This window comes from Dermacentor albipictus, chromosome 1 (genome assembly GCF_038994185.2).
Source record: "Dermacentor albipictus isolate Rhodes 1998 colony chromosome 1, USDA_Dalb.pri_finalv2, whole genome shotgun sequence".
NCBI classification, from domain to species: domain Eukaryota; kingdom Metazoa; phylum Arthropoda; class Arachnida; order Ixodida; family Ixodidae; genus Dermacentor; species Dermacentor albipictus.
Genome location: NC_091821.1, coordinates 333,332,892 through 333,357,711, shown reverse-complemented (window position 1 = coordinate 333,357,711; position 24,820 = coordinate 333,332,892). Strand labels below are relative to the sequence as shown.

Genomic DNA, 24,820 nt, shown 5'->3' with positions numbered 1-24,820 from the left:
ATTTCAAACGAGTAGTGGAAAATCAGGAATAATCCAATCTAACAGGAAATGAATATAAGATAGGATAACGGAGATAAGTTCGTATTGAGGAGTTACAGTAACCTCCGGTATATAGAATGGCACTGCAGGCCATAACCATTGAGCTGTCGAAATGAATGGAGTAATACAAAATATTAAGGAACCGCAGAAAGGATTCAGGCCAGGCTGACACTTAGGGGACAATGTTGTTGTACTCACTCAGTGCACAGAAATTTTAATGACTCAGAGCAGGTATTTGTGGATAGGGTTCCTAGATGCGTACGAGGTAGCGTACGACAACGTCGACAGGTATTTGCTCTGCGATATTCTCAAGCACGAGGGTATAAATGCCGACTTCGTAGACTCCTGAAAATATATAGCGACAACTGAGTACAAAAAGCCTGGGAAGGCCGAGGATGCACAATAATCATATAAGTTCACCCAAAACAGAAGCAAGGATTCCCTGTCTTCACTGCTGTTCGCGCTTTACATTACGTTTGACACGTTTAGTATGAGTTGCCAATTCGCCTAAGTTCACGCCATATTGCGTTAACGGAATAGAAAGACGACTGAAAGATAGCAAATTCAATTTAATTTATCTCACACCCGTAAAGGGCAGCTTGTACAACAGAGGGTTCCTGGACTAATGCAATGGACGATATAATGATACTAGCGAATAATTCAGATGATTTATCAGATTTATCTGATTTATCTGATTTATGGACGATATAATGCTACTAGCGAATAATTCAGATGATTTATAGAGAATCGTACGTAGCTCCCAGAGGCTAGGCTATCATTTGTCACCATCCTGATTCAAAGGGGAAGCCATTAACCAGTATCATCATCGTCGTCATCATCGCCACCAGCATGGTTGATAATCCAATGTGAAAATAACAGAGGAAGGAAAAAGAGAAAGAGTAAATCAAACGAGACAAGTCTGAAGTCTAGTCATAAAAGATACAAAAAGAGAGAGAAACGAAGAGGGAAAGGTAGGGAAGTTAACCAAGGACGTGCCCGGTTGGCTGCTCTACACTTAGGGAGGGGAAAAGGGAAGAACAGATAAGGATAGAAAAGAAAAATAATGGTCAGTCATTCACAATCAGTCGCAGAGGAATCTCCACTATCACAAGCGTTCATACAATCCAGTGTCCTTCAAGAAGCGCAGAAGGTCTTTTGTGGCCTTTTGCATGCAAAAATGCATAGGATATGGTCCAAGGATCTTTTCTTCTGCGAGCGCTCTATTATTTACCATTTTGAGTTTCGCTTGTAACGTACGTCGTTGAGCGTTAATGGATGGGCAGTGACACAAAAGGTGCTCTAGAGTCTCATCGCTCCCTAACAAATTTCACGCCACACTGTTGGGCCATTCCTGTCAGGAATGAATAAGAATTTGTAAACGCGACGCCCAACCACATCGGCACAGTAAGGTTGTTTCTCGACGGGAGAGTCCAAAAATATATAAAAATCATAAAAAGAAATTCTAATTGAAATAGGCCTTCATGCATGTGATACGCAAGCCATAATTTCTAGCCCCGCACAGATATCAACGGCGAGAGCCGAGTGGGTAGCATGCGGAGAGTGTGACACGAGCTGAGTACGAAGCAGGCGTCACTAAATGCTACCACAAACCAAACCATGCCTTAAATGTTTCGACCTTCGCGTGCAAGGCATATTTCCCAAGAGCCAAGGCGCAGATGGGCTCAGGAGAGCTTGCGGGGCGGCGTCAGAGGATGTTGCCTTGTCTAGGCCAGCTGGCCGACGTCAAGCTCCCTTAAAGTCTCTTTGATTGATCCATGATGAGAATGGGCACTATAGGGACTGGCTTACGCTTCATTCTTCTGGCTTTGAACGACCCTGTGGATTTTCACATTAACGTTTTTGAAGCGCCTATTCTTCGTAGCAAGATATTTGCGCGGCACCCTTTACTATCATCCAGCCTCTAATTTGTACAATCGAATAGTTTACAGAGCATCACAAACTAAATTTATTGTTTTGAATGTAACAAATAAATATCTATATATTGAGTGTTACTTACCTCCCATCTATATTTAGTGGCGCGCACACTCAGACGTATCGTGATTTAGTTATGAGGTGGAAATTACTCGATGAAGTAGAATAATAATGATCGTTGAACATCTCATTTCTCTAATGAAAGGTTGTGAGGCCGGCACTTAGCACAACTGAACCACAAGAAGCAACTGCAACGCGCTTTGTCAACGAATCCGTGTCAAAGCGTAGCAGAATACACGCATTCCGAAGGGGGCTGAATAATTGCAGCGCCAGGTTTCCCTTTTACCCTATGGAGGGAGAGCATAAAAGTTTCATTGAGCAAGGCTGTCAGCAGCTCAATCAATCATTTGACAGGGTTCTAAAGGATCAGACAAGATGACGTTGGTTGAGGACACAAGAACGCGATACTTGCACTGGCACCAAGCTGTTCGCTCTTTCGGCGTCTGGCAAACGTGTGTCAGCAAAAATACTGAATGAAAAAATGGTGTCGAGTCAGTGATCGTTCTGACAGCCTTTTGTTTCCACTACTCGTGCTTTCAGCTCACTCGAACGCCTTGAGCCGTGTTCAAACCTCCCCGTTTTTCACTGTACCGAATTAAATCAATCTACTTTTACGATCTGTGGAAGAAGCAAGAACGCGTCAGATAAGCATGAAAGAACGTTTGGTTTACTTTTGTGGAACACGCCTCGATCGACTGAGTCCAACGCTCGGCGGGTGTCAGTTCCGTCTGTCCTACACGTTATAACAAATCGATAGATGGAAAACATTCACTCGGGATACGAACTCTTGTTGTCTATACATACGGACGTAGAGGTAGGGACAAGAGATGGGCTTGGAGGCACGTGTGGGACCACAGTGTTATAGAAAAGAAAGACAGCTATCTTTCAGCGGCTTGCATAGTGTACGTACAGCGGCGTTGTCTATACATACGGACGTAGAGGTAGAGACAAGAGATGGGCTTGGAGGCACGTGTGGGACCACAGTGTTATAGAAAAGAAAGACAGCTATCTTTCAGCGGCTTGCATAGTGTACGTACAGCGGCGGCACGGCACATATGGACTGCCGTTTACTCAGTCACCCGTGAAAGAGACAAGTGCGAAAACCGACGTAATATTCTAACCAACAATGCAGGGTCATCTGTCGTTCACTCGTCCAACAAGACATGCGGCGGACACGCGACCAATCAATGAAGCGTAAGAGAATAGCAGTCGGCTCGCTAATGGAATAATGAAATAGTTCATATATTCTGTTAGTCGCTCACACAGTCATATCAAGTCGAACGTTCACGCGGCCTACAACTCGAGCGATCAATTACGTAAGATGGCCTATTTTGCCCATCGTGCATCTCTCTCTCCCCCCTTCCTCCTCCTCGCAGATTTCCGGAGAGACTGCGACCGTGCCCAGAGCGCCGAGCTGTTCGTGAAATCCGTACGCGACGGGTGCGGCTACCGGTCTACCTCGTGCGAATTCTGGAGCACCGCTGACACGTGCAGCGGGTGCGGCCCGCGTGGCTGTGGCCACATGGGCTTCCGCTCACCCAGTGCCAACGGCACGGGTCCCCAGTTCCTTCCCATGCGCATGCCAACACTCAGCTGCGAAGACAAGCCCGTGGTCGCTCGCTGAGCATTCCGGCCTGAGCGCTAGCGTTGCGTGTGTACTGGCGCAACTTGGCAAACTCTGAGCAATTCCTTTGGCCTTTTCGGACCATACAAAGTCTCGTTTGCTATGTAGCAGTGCGCGTTAGTATTGGGTCGTTCATACGTGTTCATATTAAATGGTTAAGCCGTTTTGTAATTTTCATCTCCTGCTATATCAATACTTACAGGTGTCGAAACGCCAATATACCTTTGTCCATTTAACTAATTAGCCCAGTGTGACAAATAACCGAAAGCGCCGTGTCCTATCTTCTTCCTGGGGTCTCTTTTGCTGTACCCTAGTCTGTTCGACGAGTGATGTCGGCGGCATACCGATGAGGCGTAGCATCTTGCCCTGTCAGAGTTACGATCCGGAGTTCAAGCTCCAAAATCGCGATAACTACGAACTGTATACACGGCCTAAAATCGACCCCACCACCCTGCGGTGGCTCTACCTCGGTGCGCTCGAAAGTCCCGCACTCAGCCCAGCACACGTTAAGGCAACTAGAAACATCTGACGCGACGTATTAGGTTATCTTTGCTCTCATGGTGACAAATGCGATATACTTAAAGAAAAAGAAGGGGGGGGGGGGAGCCTCAACGAACAACTTAGCACTGGTTTCGACCGTCTGAGGACTCTACCCTATTAGGCCCTCCTGGGAGAAAAAAAGTCGGGCAATGAAGCAAGCTGAGTCCGGTTGCCTACCCTGCACTGGGGAAGGAGTAAGGGAACTGACAGTGACAGCTAGATGAGAAGGAGGATAGGAGTTCACACTTTGCACGGATACACAATGAAGCGTTCGTCAATGAAATGCCATCACCGCTGCCGAGAACTGAACCTCAATCCTTCTGCTCAATCGATTAAAAACATAGTCGCTCATACAACGTTGTAAGCCAACGTGAGTGATCCTGCTGGAGCGCGAACTATAATTGCGAACTATAAATTTATTAGAGAATAAAGGTGATTGAGGCAAGACTGCAATAAACTTCCACTAATTCTTGAATTGATGTGATTTTTATAGCGCCAAAGCAAAAATGAAAACTTGCGTTTAGATTGCTTTGAAAAACAATCAAATACACGTCAGAAAAGTTTTTCTTAGGGATTCGTGCGAAGTGCATTATAACCGGGAAAAAAAATCATGTTACATTCTTTTGCATAAGAAATTCATACAAGCAATGCAAAACACTAAATAATCAGACTACGCATGCACGTCGTCCTTGCGTACGGTGAGGAGTGCAATGGAAATTTTACTAATTACGAAGTGACCACATAGCACTAGAGAGCATCACGCTTCAGAAAACCCCCATAGGCGTTTTTGCATAGCGGGGCCACGAATGCTGCGGATATTGAACACGGCTCCTATTATCGGTGCTCTAATCTCCCATCCAGCTGCACAGGAGGCCTGACAAGTTTATTACGTTAAAGATACGATCGATACCGACTAGTCTCTTTTGCCATGATTTCACAACTTGGGTCACCTCTGCGTGCGGAAAGACGCATGCTTGTTTTGACTGCTCGATGAATAGAGTGGGATGAGTCTATCCAACGATGTCGTGCCGGGGAAAATTAATAATTTGGGGCCAAGTTCACAAAGCTTTTCGTTCGTATGCGCTGTTTACCATTGGTCGGCCGTTCTTACGCCAACGTCTGTACAACAGCCTGCGTGCTTGTGTGCGTGTGTGGGCGCGTGGGCGCCGCGTGCGCGCGTGTGTATGTGTTGTGAGGGAGGGAGGGGGGGGGGGGCAGTCATACGCGCGATCTAGGAAGCCACGGTGATGGTGTATGTGTGTGTTGGTACGCTGGCTTTAAGTCTCGGAACCGGATGTTGCTCGACATGCTGAATAAGCAGTGCCGAAGATTGTGGAGATTGTGAGTGAACACTGCAGCCCTAATGTTTCCTACGTTTGTCGATAATACGTTGAGACTACCCAAGAAAAAGTAAAATACAAGCACTAAGACACCAGGGGCGTAGCCAAAGGGAGGGGAGGCACACCGGGAACATGCCCCCCCCCCTCCCCTACCTCTTGAATATTTATGTGTTAAGGGTGGCCGCCTGCACAGCCTCCCTTCTACGTTCCCCTTCCTCGCTCAAGTGCATCGCCCCCTAACCCCGAAAAAAATCCTGGCTACGCCACTGTGCCTGTCAGTGTGTATCTAACCTCTATCACGCCAACATTAAAGGAGTCATTTTTTAATTGAAAAGCGCAGTGAAAGGGGTTTGGAACATATGCTCAAACTGTACTAGACTTGGCATCGGTCCACATTTTTTGTTAGGCAGACAGATAATGGCAGGTTCAAAAGCGCCTGAAGGTTCCAAAGAATGCTAATCGAAATAAAAACCCTGATGTTTTTCACACAGGCTGTGTCTGCTATATGTGCACATACAAGCAGCCAGTTGGCCGATCCCGAAATCCCATGCATTTTCACAGTACATGTTCTATTGAATCCAGTAGATGTCATACAAAGAAGTTTGTTAAAGCTCGTCGACATGGTATAACATTTAGTACAAAGCGAATTATTACCTATCATCGTTGCCCAATATAGCATTCTTACCACCGTTATTCAAAGATACCATTTTCAATTCGTCACTATTCCGCCTAAGTAAACCAACAGCATGCGTCTATAGCGGACGTCTCCGTTATTGCTGTCCTGCATGCACCGAATAAATGCAGTAATGATTCGTAAGGAAACGTTAGCTAATTATTTGTAGCACAGGTCTTTTCACCAATGTGCTTCATGCTGCATCTCGCTTCAACGCGTCTCCGAAACTTGAGATTCCACGACCTCCAGCACTATAGGCGTCAGGGAAGACAGCGCACACAAGGACACCAGCCATCTCGGTTCGCCTGTCATATTTGTGTCCGCCGCAGATTACCTCCAAGATAGGGCGCGTGGGCTACGTATACGTTCAGCCGCTCCACGTGCAGCCACGGCCGCGCAAGGAGAGAAGACGCACGCTCACTTGCTAACCCGCTCACCCCATTCTCCCGTAGCACGCGTTCGACCACGTTACCGCGCGCTCACCTCCATTCACCCGCTCTTTGCGCACGCTTGATCACGTGACCTCCAATATTGGACGTGCGGGAAGATGACGCCCATCAAGCCGCCATCCTTCTCGGCTTACCCTCGCACGCTTTCCCTCGTACACGGCGTGCGGGACGCGAACTCATTCCACTTCGACAGAACCTTACGGAACGGCGGGAAGCATTCGTTTCAACCAATAAACTGCTGTCGCCATATATAAAAAACGTTCCTCGCGGCTATCTATCTATCTATCTATCTATCTATCTATCTATCTATCTATCTATCTATCTATCTATCTATCTATCTATCTATCTATCTAGGTTTGTATCTAGCCGTTTTCCTGCCTACCTGGGTCAGCGGGTAGACTGTGGTCGATCGCTTAGCGCATCGGGCTGCTGTGCTGAAGCAACTGGGTTCGAAATCAATCATCGTACCAACTTGAGTCACTGAGAATGTGCCAATGCGTACATGTGTGCCGCTATTCAACGAACCTCTTTCATGCCGACATGGGGCACTGCAGATGCGGGACTGGGTAGGCACCGCTGTTTGAAGAAACTCTTTGACGCCGATTTGGAGCACTGGGAATGTGCCACTCGGCCTGTGCTGGTCTTCAATCAACCTCGTTGATGCCAAGTTTGGTCACTGGGTATGCGGCAGTAGGTGTGTGCCACTCTTCAATGAATGCCTTTGACGCCAATTTGTGTAACTAGGTGTGCGCCACTGGCAATGTGCTGCTCTACAATGACGAAAAAGACCGCCTGAATTTCTCAGATCCTGCGCGGAATGGAGCCCACGTCAACAGAGTTTCTCAAGGACAGCAACCTGACACATTAATTAGCAGGCTTCACCAAAAATGTATTGGGTATTTGCCGTTCTCAATGAACGCCCTTCACGCCAGCGCTTTAGCGAGCTGCACCATGGACGCACTGGGTGTGTGGCACCCTTCAATGAGCCTCTGGACAACTTGGTTCACTGAGTATGTTCCACTGAGTGTGCGGCAAGCGAGGGAACAATCATCAGCGTTCGCGGGCACCGGCTCGCCCCACTTCTCCTCTCGAAGGGCACGCACGAACTTCTCGGTAGCGCCACTAGATGGCACAGCGTGTTCAGAAAGAAGCGCGAGAGAGGAGCCCGGTTGCCGCATGACGCGGCTCTCAGCGCGCGCACGCACTGGCGCACTATGCATTTTGAATGCCACGCCAGGCTTAGCAGCGATGGCGCTAGATGACGCCGAGTGTTCTTAGGGAAGCGTGAAAAAAGATACCCGCTACAGCACAGGTTCCATGCATACTAACTCGTTTCGACGGTGAAAATACGCTTTGTCGCTATATTGATTCAATGCTAGCAGGCTACAAAAATTAAAACTAAATTAAATAATGGGGTTTTACGTGCCAAAACCACGATCTCATTATGAGGCACGCCGTAGTGGGGGACTACGAAATAATTTGGAACCCCTGGGGTTCTTTGACGTGCACCTAAATCTAAGTACACAGGTGCTTTTGCATTTCGCCGCTATAGAAATGCGGCCGCCGTGGCCGGGATTCGATCTCGCAACCTCTTGCTTAGCAGCCATTAACACATTGCCGTCGACTGTTTTCGTAGTGGGTTCTGCCGATTTTTTATCCATTTCTTAAACTTTTGCATCTTTTGGGGCACATCTATGAATTAAAACAAGATGAGAAGCCGGTCCTTACCGGTTCCAACATCTTCTTGAATACTGATAATAATTTGATTCGGGGATTTCCACTTTAATATGTCTTTCATATTTCAGGTATCACTATGGCACTACTGAACTGATTAACTTTATCTACGAAATCCATCCGCCCACGATGCTAAACTTCCAGGCTGCGACAGGGCGCGACACCGCTAAGGTTCACGGACGGTATTTCTATGGTGTGTCATCCGGTGTTGTCTCCATCGCCCGGCTCAGCACGCACTACATATGCTTCGTGTGGCCAGTGTGCCCAGTGGGACAGCGTAGACGCCACTGCGCATGTGCGGTGCACACTGGGGCGGCCAGCGTTTTTACGGAGTGCGTCGCTCGCTCGCTGATATCCTTTCCCCTGCGGGGCGAGCGACCAGCGCTTGCGCGAAGCAAATGGTAACCATGCGCACAAACAGCAGTGACATGCGACATCTCGTCGGCGTCGTCTTCAGACGCCGCCGCGCTCGCTTCAGGTTTTCGATCGCCGTCATCCACTTCAAATCGTCGCCAAACGGCCTCGTTGCTGAAGCCTCACGCAGGATACAAAGGTCCTCTTCAGCGCTGAAACACCTCCGAGTCTTTTTCGCCTGCCGGCTGTAGCCAGCGCGTCGTCTGAAGACGTCGGCGACGAGGTGCCACTGCTGTTCGTGCGCATGGTCGCCATTCGCTGCGCAAGAACGCTGCACTCTTAAGCAAAATTACGCCTTTTGGGTAGTATCTTACCACACAACGATAATCGTCATCTGTCTTTGCCCGCATTTCCTTTCTTTAACACTGCGAGCCCGGTACTCCTAGTCACGAACGGCACGCGCGTTATCAGCACGACAGAGCATTCACGACAGGAAAGTAGCGAGCGCAACGTTTTCAAGAAAGTGCCTCGTGACTCATACCGCTTCGACCCGGACACAGTCCTCGCAGAGGCGAAGGGGGCTCGAAGGGCGGCGCTCCGGAACATCCTCCCAGAAAATCCTACGCATCTGCCGAGGAAGTTTGCCCTTGCTGATAGCCACACGCCTGCGATGCATCGTCACGGAGACAGCAGTGACACCAGCGCGCCACGCCAGGATGCGCCTCCAGACCTGGCAATCAGCCACTTGCCATTCCTGTGCAGGTAATCAGCTGCTGGATCAGCAACATATACTCTGGAGCTGCTCGGCTCTTGTCGAGCACCGTAGAAGAGCGATAGCCACACTTCCGCCTACTCTGAGGCCTCAGGATTTGGACGCCTGGAGCCTTCCCACTGGTCCCTCCGAGAGCCGGCGCCTCATATTCCAGTCATTACTCCGATTTCTACAAGACTCAAAAATGGCGGATAATACCTGAACTGACCTCCCTCTTGGTCCCTCCTCCCGCCCTGATGGATCCACTTCCTGGGGGCGGAAACGTTTTATGGTTATTTTAATAAATGTTTTAACAACAACAAGAAAGGAAACGCAAGCAATACAGATAATGATTAATGTTGTGTGGCAAGATACGACCCAAAGGGTGTACATTTGTGTGGTCCGCTGCGCTCGCTCCGCTAGGGAGATGATATCAGCGAGAGAGCGACGAACTCTGTAAAAACGCTGGCCGTCCCAGCGTACCGAGCATGCGCAGTGGCGCCTACGCAGGCCCGCTGAGCTCAGCGGGCTCAGCGGACTCGTATGCTCGTATGATAGTATTTTATTGTATTCATTGACAAAAGAGAGAGAGCGAGAGAGGAGGGGGAAGGCAGGGATATTAACCAGATATCAGTCTCCGGTTTGCCACCCTACACTGGGGATAGCAGATAGGGGTTAGAAAGAGGACATAGAGGAAAACGTTAAAAAGCACACGCACACACGGAGACACACACGAGAGGCGTTCTGGTTAAAGATGTTCACAAAGGCCGGTAGATTGCAAAAAGCGCAATAGCGCTTGCACGGCCTTATTCTTTGACGGTAGGTCCTTTTGATGGCGTAAAATTCTTTTTTCAGAAGCGGTTCGTCGTCCAGCTGGTCAAGTTCGTGGCGGAGGCATTCCCTCTGTGGACTGTACTGCGGGCAGGCGCACAAAATATGGTCAATTGATTCTTCGTGGCCGCAGTGGTCCCAGGTTGCGGTGTCGGTCATCCCTATGGGTAATGCATATATGCTTTGGTAAAGACAACGCCCAACTACAGTTGATATAAAAGCGTGGCGTCTCTACGGCGAAGCTGTGATGGCGCTCGAAGAACTAATGTGGGATCAAGTGAGTACAGTCGCGTATTTCTTAAATGTGGCTCATTCCATTGCGACGCGGTGCACTGCCGAGCAAGTAGGCGGAGCTTCAGTGCTGCGTCAGTTCTAGAAGGAGGAATTGGGACGTGCTGCTCCTCAGTATGGGCTGAGCGGGCAGCTTGATCCGCCCGTTCATTGCCGATAATACCGCAGTGACTTGGAAGCCACTGGAAGGTTATTTCACGGCCTGCATCACTTATATGGTGCAACTTCTCTGTAATATGAAATATTAGTTGTTCGTGCGGTCCGCGTCGTAAAGGTGAAAGTAGAGACGGCAGTGCCGCCTTCGGATCGCTAAATACCGTCCACTTGTGTGGCGGTTCATCACCAAAGTGATGAAGGGCAGTAAAGAGCGCTGCGAGCTCTGCTGCCATCGATGTTGTCGCGTGGGTCGTCTTAAATTTGATTGTTGTAGCTTTCGCTGGTATGACGATTGCCGCCTGCTTGGAAGGACAGATCCATCAGTGTAAATATGCGTGGAGTTACGGTAGTTATCCTACAAATATAGTAGCGTGAGCTGTTTAAGGGCTGGTGATGATAGATCAGCTTTTTTCGATATGCCAGGTATTGTGAGGTTGATTTTTGGCTGACACCATGGAGGAATCGAAGGTCTCGCAGCCGGAGTGAAACAAGCTGGCAATGATTCATCATATGCGGTTATCGTTTGGCTGGAAGATGTGTATGGTCTGTCCACTGGTAGAGAGGCTAAATGGTGACGAGGAGTCCTGGCTAGATGCCTTATATGGGTCCTGAACACTTCAATTTCAATGTGGATCTTGACAAGGTAGTCTATAGCGATTGCTATCGTAGCCACTGTTGAAGCACTCTGAGGCAGGCCTAGACAGATCCAGAGCACTTGAGCCTGAAGACTTCGTATTGTGCGTAGATTCCTTTTGCCTGTGTTGGTTATTGCTGGCAAGCTGTATCGCAGAAATCCTAAAAAAAGCACCCTGCACAGTTGTAACATGGCACTTGTCGACATTCCCCAGGTCTTGCCAGCGAAAAACTTGAACAGGTGGCAGATGCCTGTCAACCGTTATTTTTTTTTCCCACGTACGATACGTGAGGGCTCCATGACAAGTCCCTGTCGATTATGACACCTAGAAACTTGTACGATCGGACCCGTCGTATTATTTGGCCATTTATCATTGCGCTGTAGTTTGCCATGGGTTTGCGCGTAAATGGAACTAATGCGCATTTCTCGGAGGAAATTTGCAGGCCTCGATTACGGAGGTAGATAGCAGTTTGTCTGGCAGCTCTCTGAATTCTCGCTCGCAACTGTAGGCGAGTTACTGCAGGCGTCCATATGCAGATTTCATCCGCGTACATTGGTAGCCTGACTGTGGTTGGTACATGCTCAAGGAGAGCAAGTAGTGTTAGATTAAACAACACAGGGCTAAGTACACCACCCTGGGGGACGCCGCGGTAGCTATAATGTAGACAAGTATGGCCTTCCTCGGTGCTTACAAAAAGGGATAGCATGGAGAGATAGCTCCGCATCCATTTAAACATCCGACCACCCACTTCTACCTCTGCGAGAGCAGAGAGGATGGCTTCATGCGCAACGTTGTCATACGCCCCTTTAACGTCGAGGAATAAAGAAGCGCAGAGACGCTTACGGCATTTCTCATGCTGAATGTAGGTGACCAGGTCGACGACGTTATCGATCGATGATCGACCACGTCGAAAGCCCGCCATGGCATCCGGGTAGGTGTTGTGGTACTCCAAGTACTACTCCAGGCGTCCTAGGACCATCCTCTCCATTACTTTGCCCACACAGCTCGCCAAAGCGATCGTGCGATATGATGAGAATTCCAACGGCGACTTGCCAGGCTTCAGCAGTGGAACAAGGTGACTTGTCTTCCAGGTTGTTGGTAGCGTGCCATCTCTCCAAGATTCATTGTACAACTCAAAGAGAACACCTCTCGCTCGCTCCCCCAGGTTACACAGAGCTCGATAGGAAATTCTGTCGCGTCCTGGCGCTGATGTGCGGCTACACAAAGCTAATGCTGCCTTAAGCTCGTGGATTCCCAATCCCTGGGTCATTATTGGAGATTTCAACGCCCTTCATACACTCTGGGGAAGTCCGAAGATCAACGCAAGAGGCAGAGCTCTGGTATCTTTCGCCTCCAGTAATGAACTTTGGCTACTGAATGATGGCAGTCCTACGTTCTTACGTGGCTCCACGTACAGCAGTTGTCTTGACTTGGCTTTCGTCTCATGAAGCCTTGTCAGACGTACGTGCAGGGTGATTTGCGGACATAGAGACGCACGGAAGCGACCATATCCCCACGTACATCAAGATCAGAGGATTGTCTCCTTCCAAAATACGGGACACGATCCAAAGAGTGGACTGGTCTAAATTTCATTCTATTATGGAAGAACACTGCGACGCCAATCCATCTTTCGACTTGGAAGAGGCAATCAAGAGCGCGGTGCAAGACACTATGCGTACTCTCACATGTTCTTCGAAACTGACAGAATTTGATGTGGAACTAGAACGACTTCGAGCAATCCGACGACGTGCTGAACGATGATACCGACGTACGAAGACAATGGACGATTTACGGACCGCCAGACACACACAAAATAAGATCCAGCGCCGGTTAGACAAGCTCGAATCGCAACGTTGGACTGCCTTCTGTGAGTCGCTAGATCCACGTAAGCCTTTATCGCAACTATGGAGAATGGTTCGCGGTCTCCGGACACTCCCCGTACAGCGATTCCCAGTCAAGGCTCTTGCCCTCTCTCAAAATAGACCGGAGATTGACGTGGCAGAGGATTTCTGCGCCACATTATCCGGCCAACTCACAGCTACCAACATTCCATCGCCTTCGAGTAGTTGTCTGCTACCTAGTGATCACCGCATGGATCTACCATTCTCAATCGGAACAAAAAATCCTAAGCACGAATGCCCTGGACAATCGGTTAAGGCACTGATATATGACAACGACAAAGCGCCTTTGCCAGTAGATTAAAAATATAAATTGGCCTCCTTTCCCACGGCGAACGCGTAAAATCTCTGCAAAATCGAAAACCAGGAAGCCAAGCATACCGGAGACGGAAAAAGAAAGAAAGCAAGGGTATGAAACGCTGATATGTCAACCAGACGAGCGTCCAGTTTCCTGTGTGCTTAGTTTTCTATGCCAAGCATACGGGAAACGTCAAAGACCATAGTTGCCATGTGAAACTGAGTGCGAAACCGTAAGCGCTTCCTAAATTACGGGGTAGCCAGCCGGAGCAGCAGCTAATGAAACTAAGTTACGCAAGTCACTGCTCAAGAGGAAATTTAAAATGAAAGCTTCTCTGTCTCTATCCGAAAGATATACGTACAATAAACTGCACTTCTAAAGTGTGCTCAAGGTAAAACAAACAAAAAAGCCAAGAAAAAGAAGTGGAAGAGAAATCTAATCTGAGACGAGGTGTGAGAGTGACGTAAAACAAAAGAATGAACAGCTAACGCTGAAAGGAATCCTTCTATAAAACCGCTCCGAATCCTTTACCGGAGCTTTATTTTTTATTCCTGGGTTCAGTTGACCCTTCTCAGCTCCCTCTCTGCGCGGACGCCGCCATAATTGATAGTGCGATGAAACAAAGCTTGCTCCATGATCCCGACGCAAAGGCAATGACGGCGGATCGGCCGACGAAAAGCCGTAGGGCAGAATGCGAGCGAGCAGTGAAAAAAAAAAGAGAAAGAAAAAAATAGAAGGATCAGGGTGCAACCAAGCGACCCGCAGCGATACAGCAACACCCCAGCAAAGAAAACGAAACCACTGAAAGGCGACAAGGAAACGAGGCGCAAGCCCGAACTCGGCGGGAGTCAAACGCCGTCGGCGATGCCGTCGTTCTTCGGCAGCTCTCCTCCGCCCAAGCAGAGCAAGACGAAGCCCCTCGGATTCCTCCTCCAAGCGTTCGCACAAGCGGCGTTAATGTATCAGCGACCCAAAATCTCCGACGCATCTCTCTCTCGGCCCTTTCTCCTCGCTGGGCTTTCTCAGCTCGCTCGCCCATCCGCTTAGTTCTTTTTTCTTTTATTTTTTACCCTGTCTCTTCTTTGCTCGATTAGTGGGCTCTTCGGCGCAAGCGTGAGGACCCGCTTTGGTTTTGTTCGGCACTCAGTAGCGGCGCGAAAACAAGGGAAAGGGGAGGGGGGAGGGAGTTGGAGGATATCCCCGGGATATCGGATCTGGAGTGTGCCCTATATAGAGAACGGCAAGCAATCGTCGGCGCCGCTGCCCGAGCCGTAGGTGCAGCCAGAAGAGGGGGGTGCGTGGGGGACAAGAACGCGATAGCCATCGCTACAGCGCCGGCCGTCCGTCGCACTCCTTCGTCCATCACGGTGTTCAGCCTCGGTCCTCGTAAGCGCCTCGCTAAGCGACGCCTACGCCCCAAGTAGAAGAAGCAATCCTTGCTGCCACCGTCATTGTCTCTGGCTCTGTAGCTGCATTTCGGGCCCCCGCCGGAGCGATGCGGCGACAACGTAGCGAGTGAGCGTCGCCGTGGGAAAGGAGAGCGGGCTATAGTCGCTCTGATGTGACCCGCAGCGTGTCGTTTCTCGAAGCCGATCGCCTTGGTGATAGGACTTTCCTGGGATGCAAGGCAATGCAGTGCAAAAATAGAGGGGGGGGGGAGAAGAGAGAAAAAAGGGGGGAGGGGAGCATTAGTAGTGAATGTCCGCTTTGAAATCTGTCGGAGCTCATTCCCCCATGCACATAAGGACTAACGGTACCCAGAATTCCCTGTCATGAAGGAATCTATTATGTTTTTGTTGTTGTTAAAGCCAACAAACAAGGGTAAAAAGGGAACGGTAGCTCGCATCTTAAGCAGAGAAACAGATGCAGCAGAAGAAACAGCAATAAATAGTCTTGGCCATCTCAACCTGTGGGGAGGGAGCAATAATACTCACAGATTCGCAAGCAGCTTGCTGGAGTTTTCAGGAAGGGAGAATCTCCAGGCTAACCCTACAAACACGCATGGAAGCGGCAAAGAAGAACCTACCAGAAATATTCATCGCTTGGACTTCAGGGCACGAGTCCCTGCTGGGAATGAGGCAGCCGACGCCTCCGTCCGAGCTCACGTTCACCGAGCTTTCTTACACGGCGCGCCAAGGAGAAAGGATGAAGTCCCGGAAAAGTACATAGATATTCTGCAACACTAGAGGCTATACAGAAGAACTTACCCGCCACCTCACCCCAGCCTAACTAGGGAACAGGCAGTAACCCTCAGGAAATTACAAACCAACAGATTCGGCCACGGTATCCTACTGCACCGAATCTCACTAACCCAGCATTCATATTCTTGCACGTACTGTAATGTCCCAGATACCCTATGCCATATGGTATGGGGATTTGTCGCAAAATATTACACCGTAGACATCCAAACACTAACCGAAGAGCAGTAGGAGGCCAAGCTATCAGACCCCGACCCGAAGAGACAGCTTAGCTTCATCGAATGGGCACGGGAGATGGCCATGGCCCATGGCTACCTGGAATAAGGAGGGCTTGAAAGAAGGTTAAAACTGCGCGAAAAAACGAGGACAAGTGGAAGGAACTCACAACACACCGCGAGCGCAGACTGCCAACTGTTTATTCTTGAAAATCAAAGCATAGGCCATTTCAAGCAAGATCCCAGGCAGGTGACCACATCGTCGCTCACACTTGTGCAGATAACATTAGAGAACTCTGCAGACAAACTGTGTAAAACTGCTTATACCGAATGAACATGAGGAAAAAGAACCTTAACCAATCTATGCTAGGCACAAACATTGAGCGGTCAAAAGAAACGAAGACGGCACATGTCTTAACAGTAACCGAAGTGTAGGCGACAAATGAGGGAATGGAAAAGCGCGATAGTGCCCATAAACCGTGGTTAAAACAAAGTCAACACTAGTGACGTAAAAAGGGACGGAAGGCAATGATAATGACAGAATGAAAAAACAACAATCAACCGAAGTAAAGGCGAAGGTAACACTATTAAAAACCTGAAAAGTTGTGAAAATGACATGAGCTTGTCCGTTCCGCTTATCCTCGTTCTTTCGCGCAGTTTTGACCTTCCTTCTAGTATGAACCAACCAGCCCTCAAGAACGTCCTACTGAGAAAGCCGCCCACCTAGGGCGCAGACGGCGCTTGCTCAGAATGAAAGTTTATTCTCTCTCTCTTTCTCTCTATAGCCAATCGCAAGTAACGTCTATAGCTTTGGTTATAGATTATGCTACAGTGTCATGTGTCTATTTCTCCTTCGTTTCTTTTTTTTTTCTTTTCTTTCTTTTCTGTGTGGATGCGCATGAAAGCATAAGTGAGCAAAGTCATGCGTCATCTAGCGCTCCATAATAAAGTTTTTCATCCATCCATCCATCCATCTAGCGCTCCAGGGCCGCCTGGCAGGGCTATTGGCTGAGAGCGTTGTCATTGAAGAAGTTGGAACTAGGTTTGTTGGAAGTCATACGATCTACCAATATATCTTAATATGAAAAAAAAATATTTCTGTTGAACAGATCCCAAAGGCCGTACTAATGAACCATCTTTGTTCATTTGAAAATGTTTAGTATTTATTATTGTGACCTGTTCAACCAGTCAATGTTCGTGTCCTTTCATTATTTGTATACGAATGTTCTTACTATTGACTTATTGAAGCCAGTACGTTTCCGTAGGAGTGTCGACGTTACATAACTGTTTTTACTCTGCTTGCGCTTTGACATATGAAAGAAAATAGGATTCACCGCACTTCAAACAGTGTCTTGAAATAATCGTCGGTGTTGTTATTCTGCATTTTGTGTGTGCAATACATCTGTCCGAATGGCGTGTGATTCAAGGGCGCAGGGTGGTTTCCAAGCTGAGCAGCTGCTTGCTCACCGTCCACTCTTTATGATATTGGAACTCTGTACGACGAAGACGAATAAATCTGTGTCTGTGTCTGTGTCTGTGTCTGTGTCTGTGACTGTGTCTGTGTCTGTATCTGTTACTCACCCCTTGTTGTATGCCTTATGTGCAGTACTTTCGAATAACTTCAATAGGAAGCGTGAACTAGGTGGGTTCTCGATCAGTTCAGTGTATAAAACACTTGGAAGAGGAACTTTCTCCTATAGTTATGCTGTGTTTGGCCAGCTACTGAACAACCCTCTGCAATGTGGTGAACGTGTTTTAAATAACAATTCCGGGACCTCTAATAGCTGCGACGCATTGCTAACGCATTTCGCTCGCATTTGCCGCTGAATCACCGCTGTATTTTCTTATTGCTGCTTCGCAAAAGAAAATTTCCATTTAAGTCTGCACAACGCGATAACACGGCATTTTGGCCGCTTGCGAGGTCATTACAGCATAAATGCGGTACGAAGGCAGACCTCAGTGAGAAACGCCCAATAACACGCCAGATAATTCTTATCGAAATATTCAGCTTCTCAACAAAACGTTCAGGAATAACAAATTCTTACATCACCCCGTCGTACATGAAAGCGATCCATGTTGTGTACTTCCCTTCATCTTCTCTTTTCATGTAGTAGGCCAGAGCAACAGCTCCAGGCTTTCCTGTTAATATGTTCTCATTCGTTCTCTATTCGTCGGACACAATAAATATGCACATGGTTTTACGTACATGGGTCTTTTCTTATCCTTCACTTTTTGACATTCCTAAAGGAGGTGACGCAGAACAGCGCCTAAGGAGTCTTGACTACGCTGTCAGCTTTCAAAGTGCCATCTCAAGTGCGCGACTTGGCTATATTAGATTAATTCACGAAGTCTACAGTACATGACTGAAAAGAAACCACAGATGTTATTCCGTAGTCTGATATGGTACCGATGAAGCGTGCCTTCTGGTTTAACTTGTAATACTCGCAATTAGCCCTAATGTCATTCGCTGGTTTCCTACTGAACAGACTAGATGTCGGCACGTGACCTCGCCTCGCCGAGTAAATGGCGAATCTGCTAACGAGTATACCTCGGAGCTAACCGCATACACGCGCCTATGTAATCATGCTCGCTAAGCATGCCTCTGAACTAAGAGAAAATGGCATGAAGAACAAGTGTAACACATTGGCCGCAAAAGCTAAACCCGGGGTCAACATTGATTACACGCCGTTAAGTCGCTTACCAACACACACGCGCGCGCGTACACAAAGGGATACGTCGGCAGAAACACACACACAAAAAAAACACATCGAAAAACACGGCAGGCAAAGAAAAACACGAAAAGAGGCCGCCGCAAAAAGCAAGGAGAGAATCAGAGCTGGTCCTAATCTCTATACCAGAGCTCTGAGCACACTCAACTCGCCACCGCTGCAGCTGCGGGAGAAAAGGCCAGACGCGGCGGCCAGGCGCCGTTATACGGTTCGCACAGTGGAGATCTGCCCGTAATCCGTCAAAATAAGATCAAAGGCCGGCGAAGGGAGGTGCGGGGAGGTCAGGGAGGGAGGATGGGGAGCCGTCCGATCGGAAGGTGTCCCGCAGAGGGGAGCGCGAGAGTTGGGGGCGGTCACGTGACCGGCGGAACGACTCGGGACCAGAGAGCACGCGAGGAAGAAGACCTCGAGCAACCAGAGGAGCGCGCGCGCGCGCTCGTGAGCACGAAGAAAAAAAAAAGAGTGGCCGCCCGGAACATTATTTACTCTCGGCAAGAGGAAACGGAGGAAGGAGGGCGCAGAAGCGAAAGGGGGAGCCCGCCTTGGGAACCCTGCTGGTCTCGGGCTCGGTGGGCCACCACCGAATCCGCCGCCGTCGGCGCGCGCGCCTTGCCGCTGCTGCCGGCGCGCCGGCGTTGTCGCGGACGCTGTTCCGCTGCCCCTTTCGCGCACCTTTACGACCGCGGCGACTCCGGGGACCAACACAAAACGTGCGCCCGCGCGCGCTCGTGGAGCTCCCGGGGATTCTTTACTTTCCCGGGCCACTACTTTTTTACGACTCGCCGCTATGGCGGCGCACGGCAGCCGATCGTAAAACGTTCTCCGTCCTCTCCGCTTCCCGCGTTCTTTTCCTTTCTGTTCTCCGACCCCCCTCCCCAGTTCCGGACCTCCTTCTATCTACCCATCTACGGCAGTTTGGTTTGTCCTTGATTATTGTCCCCTTTCGCTACCCCCCAACTTGCCTCGGTGAGGCGTCGTCCCAGCCTTTCTTGACCTACTTCCGGTCTCCTCTTTTCATTTGCCTTTGTTTTTCTCTCGCTATGTGCGAGCATGCGTCTACGGTGTCGAATGGAAGGAAACAAAATAAAGGGAACATTTTTGGCCCAAATAGTGAAATGAAACATCAGTTTCACCAGCAAAAAAAAAAAATTATTTCGACGCTGGCGACACAACGTGTCTCGGGCGAGCGAACAAGACGTAGCAAAGAAAGAATATATATATATATATATATATATATATATATATATATATATATATATATATACACAAAAACTGGGATGGGAAGGGAGGTGGGTTGGGTGCTCTCGCTATTACCGGAGCGAGTGATGTCGATGCCCGGTCAAGACGCTCGTCGTTCGCTTTGTGCCCCCTTCCGCGAGTGTCTATTCAGAAAGGGGAGTCGTTACGGCAACAAGGAACGCTTGACTTCCCCACAGCGCAATACGTACTCGCATCTTGCCCCTTTCTTTCGCTTATTTCGCCGTGCTTGTTTCCACGTAGTACTTTATTGTTACACGCATGCCACTGCTATTGGGCTAGCGATCTGAACACGGGCATGACGAAAAAACATATAATAATAATAAAGGGTTGAGTACATGTACCGAACGTCCGTATTTCATTCTTTTGCTTCAGGAGTATTTGCGTTTAAAGCAGTAGCCGTGGAGAAAAAGTGGAGGCGGGGAAGTGAATGCAATATAAATCTATCCCCCATGCTAAGATGTCGTTAGCCATGCGGAGAGTTCGTGCTTACTGGGCGTATGAAAACAGATGAGGTCAGGATTTCCGGTTCATCTAGTCTGGTGGTAATTGGGTCAACGCCAGTGTGACGTAAAGAGCAGCGAGCCCTGAGAGCTTCCTGATAGCTGCAGTTGCAAGAAAAAGAAGAAAAAACCTCAAGGAAAGAACTATAGTAGGGCACGGAAAAGCTGGCCAGTGGTACGCTCAGCTGAACGCACCTGGCGACCCGCACGTCTCAGTAACGAAACAAAAATTACGCTCAGCGCAACTTCCTTAAGTACACCAACAGAAAAGTTGGAACGGACACACGTGGAAAGACGTGTTTCCCAGATTTTCTTCAAAGCCAAGCATTTTTCATACACCTCGTTAATGTATTGATACCACTGCGCTTTCTCTCGTGAGAGCCTGGTTGTTGGTAACTTTTAACGACGGTAAAAGTGTAAATCTATCCACAGCAGGCTGGAGTCTCCAGACACTGAGATGGAAATCAGAAAAAGAAACTTGTCATATGCACCCGACTATAACGCGAAGCTACAAAGAAAACCCGTACGAGTTCCTCAGAAAGAGAGCTAGCTTCGCAGTTGAAGAGAAATTCGTCCTGGTCCGGTAATCAGGTCCGGGACTAATATCTTTCCGTGGCGTTCCCAACCTAACGAAACCCAACCTAGCCTAACCCTCTTTCTTCCCCTTGCGATGGGAGGTGGTTTCGCCTTGCGGACGCCTGTGCTGCTCACGTGTGAGAAGCCCACACACAAGCTCCTTCGTTGCGCGTTTTTTATGAAGTTTCAATGGGATTCGCGACTCCGGCCAGGCTCCGGGAAGCGGATGACACTTCTGAATGGCTTTCTTTTTTTTTTACATCGTTGATGACCACGAGAATGCTGAACTTGCCTTCATCGTTGTGCATGCCTCTTCTATGTCATCGCCATCCCTCATCCCATCTTTACGTCCCCCCCCTGCCCCTGTGCAGAGTAGCAGGTCGGAGCCCGCTAGCTCAGGCCGACCTCGCTGCCTTCCTTCAAAAAAATGGCATCTCTATGATTTTTCATGAGATAAAAATATCTGCCAAGTTACTTTTCGCAAAAGAGAAGCTTTCTGAAGTTAAATACATTGCAATGTATTTGTTTTGAGCCAATATACAGTAGCTACTACATATGAATTTTCGGTCTTCCTTTAAAGGAACGAGCGGTAAACCAGTTATATCTGACCTAATAAACTTTCCGCTTTCTTTTTTATTGAAATGAACTTTAGGAGAGGTTGGCGCCTTTACGGCAGTACCGGCTGCTCCTTGTCACTTAGCAAAGGAAACAAATATGCGCAAAAAGGGAGAACAGTGTCCCACAATATGGCACTCAGTAGGACACCAGATGAATCAAAACTACAGTCTAACAGTACATGAATCGCAAAGTTTTGTGCACGAGTTCAGTACACATTGGCATATATAAAGACAGATATATTGAATAGCCAAAACACACAACACACGTAGTTACGCTGCAGCCACAGAACACAATTACACGCTGCGTAAAAATTACTATCACCACATAAATAAATTTTTAACCCAGAACTCAGTCTTGGTTAACCTCCCTACCTTTCCTTTATCATTTGCTCTCTCTCTCTCTAACATTTCACAAAAATATTGGTGTCCTCGAAAGACTTCTTCAAAGCAAGAAGTCTTCTTCGTTCGAATGCCGGCAGCAGCGTGTACGCCAACGTTTGCGTGTGCGCAGAGTCGCGAGTATTATTGAGAAATTCGTGATGACGTCATGATGTTGTTCGAGAAGAATCAGGGAACTTTACATTGCATTTCTTCGAACCATGCACTGCTAAAAATATCGCGCAAATGTTGTCAGTCATGCATGTCAGTATGATAAAGAAAAAGCTTATCGCCTATTTAACTACCGATTGCCGCTAAAAGAGGTAAATATTAACACCTGCGGATGTTTACACCGATCTCTTCTACTGGTTGGTGCTGGCGTCAGCGCTCTTTTTTAGTCTTCCAGCACGACGTCGTCCCGTTTGGAGAGTGAGCCTTGGTTTAGGTTGTCTTCTGCTTCTCCAAAAGATATATTACTCGCGCGCACCGCAGTGTGTTTACTGCAACCGATACTGCACGAAACAGTGAAACACATATTGCGCTTAACATTGCGTCAGCTATCACGTCACTGCTTCGCATTATGAGCGAAAGCACTGAACTTTATTGCCAGGTATTATGCGATTGCCCGTAAATTAATGTCAACTCCCAAATTCGATAATAAACGGTGTCTGCATTCCAGAAAAAAATGCATGTTCGAAATTTTCACCGCTGCACTTATTCGGTAATATAATTTTAAGACTTCATTGCCGATTTAACATTTCAAGAACCCCCTTCCTCCCATCGCAATCGCACCTCACTTTCTTTATCGGTTGAGTCAATCTTAAAACAGGTAGTAAATGCTTTTCTTCGACAAACTCCCCAGATGCTACAATAACATTTATCGCAGCTAAAGGCTGAGGCGTAATTCAGTTATTGAAAAGAATCTCCACAGGTTGAACCTCGAGTCATTCTGTTCATTATACTGCACATTGTCTTTAATACATACTTTTTAAGTACATTCGGAAGCGATTACGGGATATCCAACCAGAATATGAAGTCGGACGCATTTCGAATTGCGTGAACTTGACTTAATCGCATTTTTGCCGTCATCTTTCAATAAAATTTAAATTAACTTTATCTAGACCGTTCTGCTATCGCAGACGACAAAAATACACCATGAAGTGCGTTTGGAACGCCGCGAGATGACATAATTGAGAATACAGAATTAACAGTGAAATCCACCAGAGGACACACACACACACACACACACACACACACACACACACACACACACACACACACACACACACACACAAAGCTTTTTCGGCATAACAAACTCTGGATTCAGCCACACAGTCGTTCCGCAGTACTCCCTAACACGTAGGGCGTGTAATCGTGTAATCGTAGCTACGTTGGGTTCGGGCGATTAAAGCAACCAGCGGTGTAAAACCTAACGAAGTTTATTCCTGCGAGCAATAAGCGACACTTGCACATGGAAAGTCCACTCTGCAGTAAATAATAAAAAAGGCTTGCCTCGTCGCGCGTGATAGTCAGGCAACGATGTCACACACGGGTTGAGGCAGGTATTCCCGAAGTCGTCGGTCACGTTTCAGGTTGGGGCTCCAGAAAGTCGAGCATCCCCGTAACGTACACATGGAGACGCTGATTCTTTGCCATATAAACAATAGTAACAGAAAATAGGTTTTCATGTTAGCAGCATATTAATCAGTAATATAAACGTATGTGTAAAGAGATTTTATTCCTTAGCTGTCTTCGGTCATAGTGGATTAAAAAGTTCTATTTCTACATACTATAGATGACGCTTTCACTGCGTGACACCGCTGCAAGAAAAGACATTGAAGAGACACTACAAAGCAACACTTAACTAGTTTACACGGATAAATTATGCTTTCAAGACTGTGCATTCATTTTTGCCGTAAAAAGGTTGGTTACCCGCGCTTCAGAAAGTCAAGACAAAACAGTCGCTTCTTAAATTTTGCACCGAATCCTTATGGTTTGGAGCACGTATGGGGTGCTGTCAGAGTAAATGTTACGCAGTAGCACGCATTCGCGTACGAATGTACGCGAAGTACATTCAAATGATAAAACTTAACGCTTTCAAATAACTACTCGTCCTACACTCTGACACTCTCTTTAACTATGTCAGACAACATTAAACAAAGGGCGCACATTGACCGAACGTCAGAAGTATTGCGGCATAAATCCACGCGCATTCTCACGCAACCTTTATTCGCCTCGCCAGAACACAAACGGCCATCGCTAATAAATTACAAGGAACATGGTCGTTCTATATGCGAACCGACAAGTTACGCGCCAGAGTAGCCACATTTCGTTATCTTTCAAGCCCGTCGAAGGTCGCTGATGGACCAGCAGCGCGTTCTTCAACTCCCGTAGCACGAATGTCGTCCCTTCCATCCTTCTCGCGTGTTCGACGTTCCACTCACAACGGAAGAAAAGGCTTCGTTGCAGGCGGCACGGAAAAATGCCGGACGGTGCTCGCACGCTCGCCTGCGTAGGTCTCAAGTCCTTTTTTCTCTATGCACCCATACCCCGGTGCTGCAGCTCGTCTTCACATTCAGTGAGCCAACTCGTCCAGCATAACAAGAGGTTCCCTTCCGGCCCATAAAGCACGATCGAAGTTTCGAACATGGCGTTCACCCGGAACAAACCACAGCCGGGCAACGCGAAAGTTACGCAACGGAATCCCAACGTCCACTGTGCTTATAAACAAGCGAACAGACG

At 48.1% G+C, this 24,820-nt stretch overlaps 1 protein-coding gene across 1 annotated transcript in view; it reads left to right on the top strand.

Moving 5' to 3' along the window:
* LOC135910131 (uncharacterized) overlaps nt 1–6,023 on the top strand; it is a 36,588-nt gene extending 30,565 nt beyond the window's left edge. Inside the window, exon 6 of the mRNA XM_065442175.1 lies at nt 3,408–6,023. Coding sequence (XP_065298247.1) covers nt 3,408–3,655 — 248 coding nt within the window. The 3' untranslated portion in view covers nt 3,656–6,023. The remainder of the gene's footprint in view (nt 1–3,407) is intronic.
* The last annotated feature ends 18,797 nt before the right edge of the window (nt 6,024–24,820 follow it).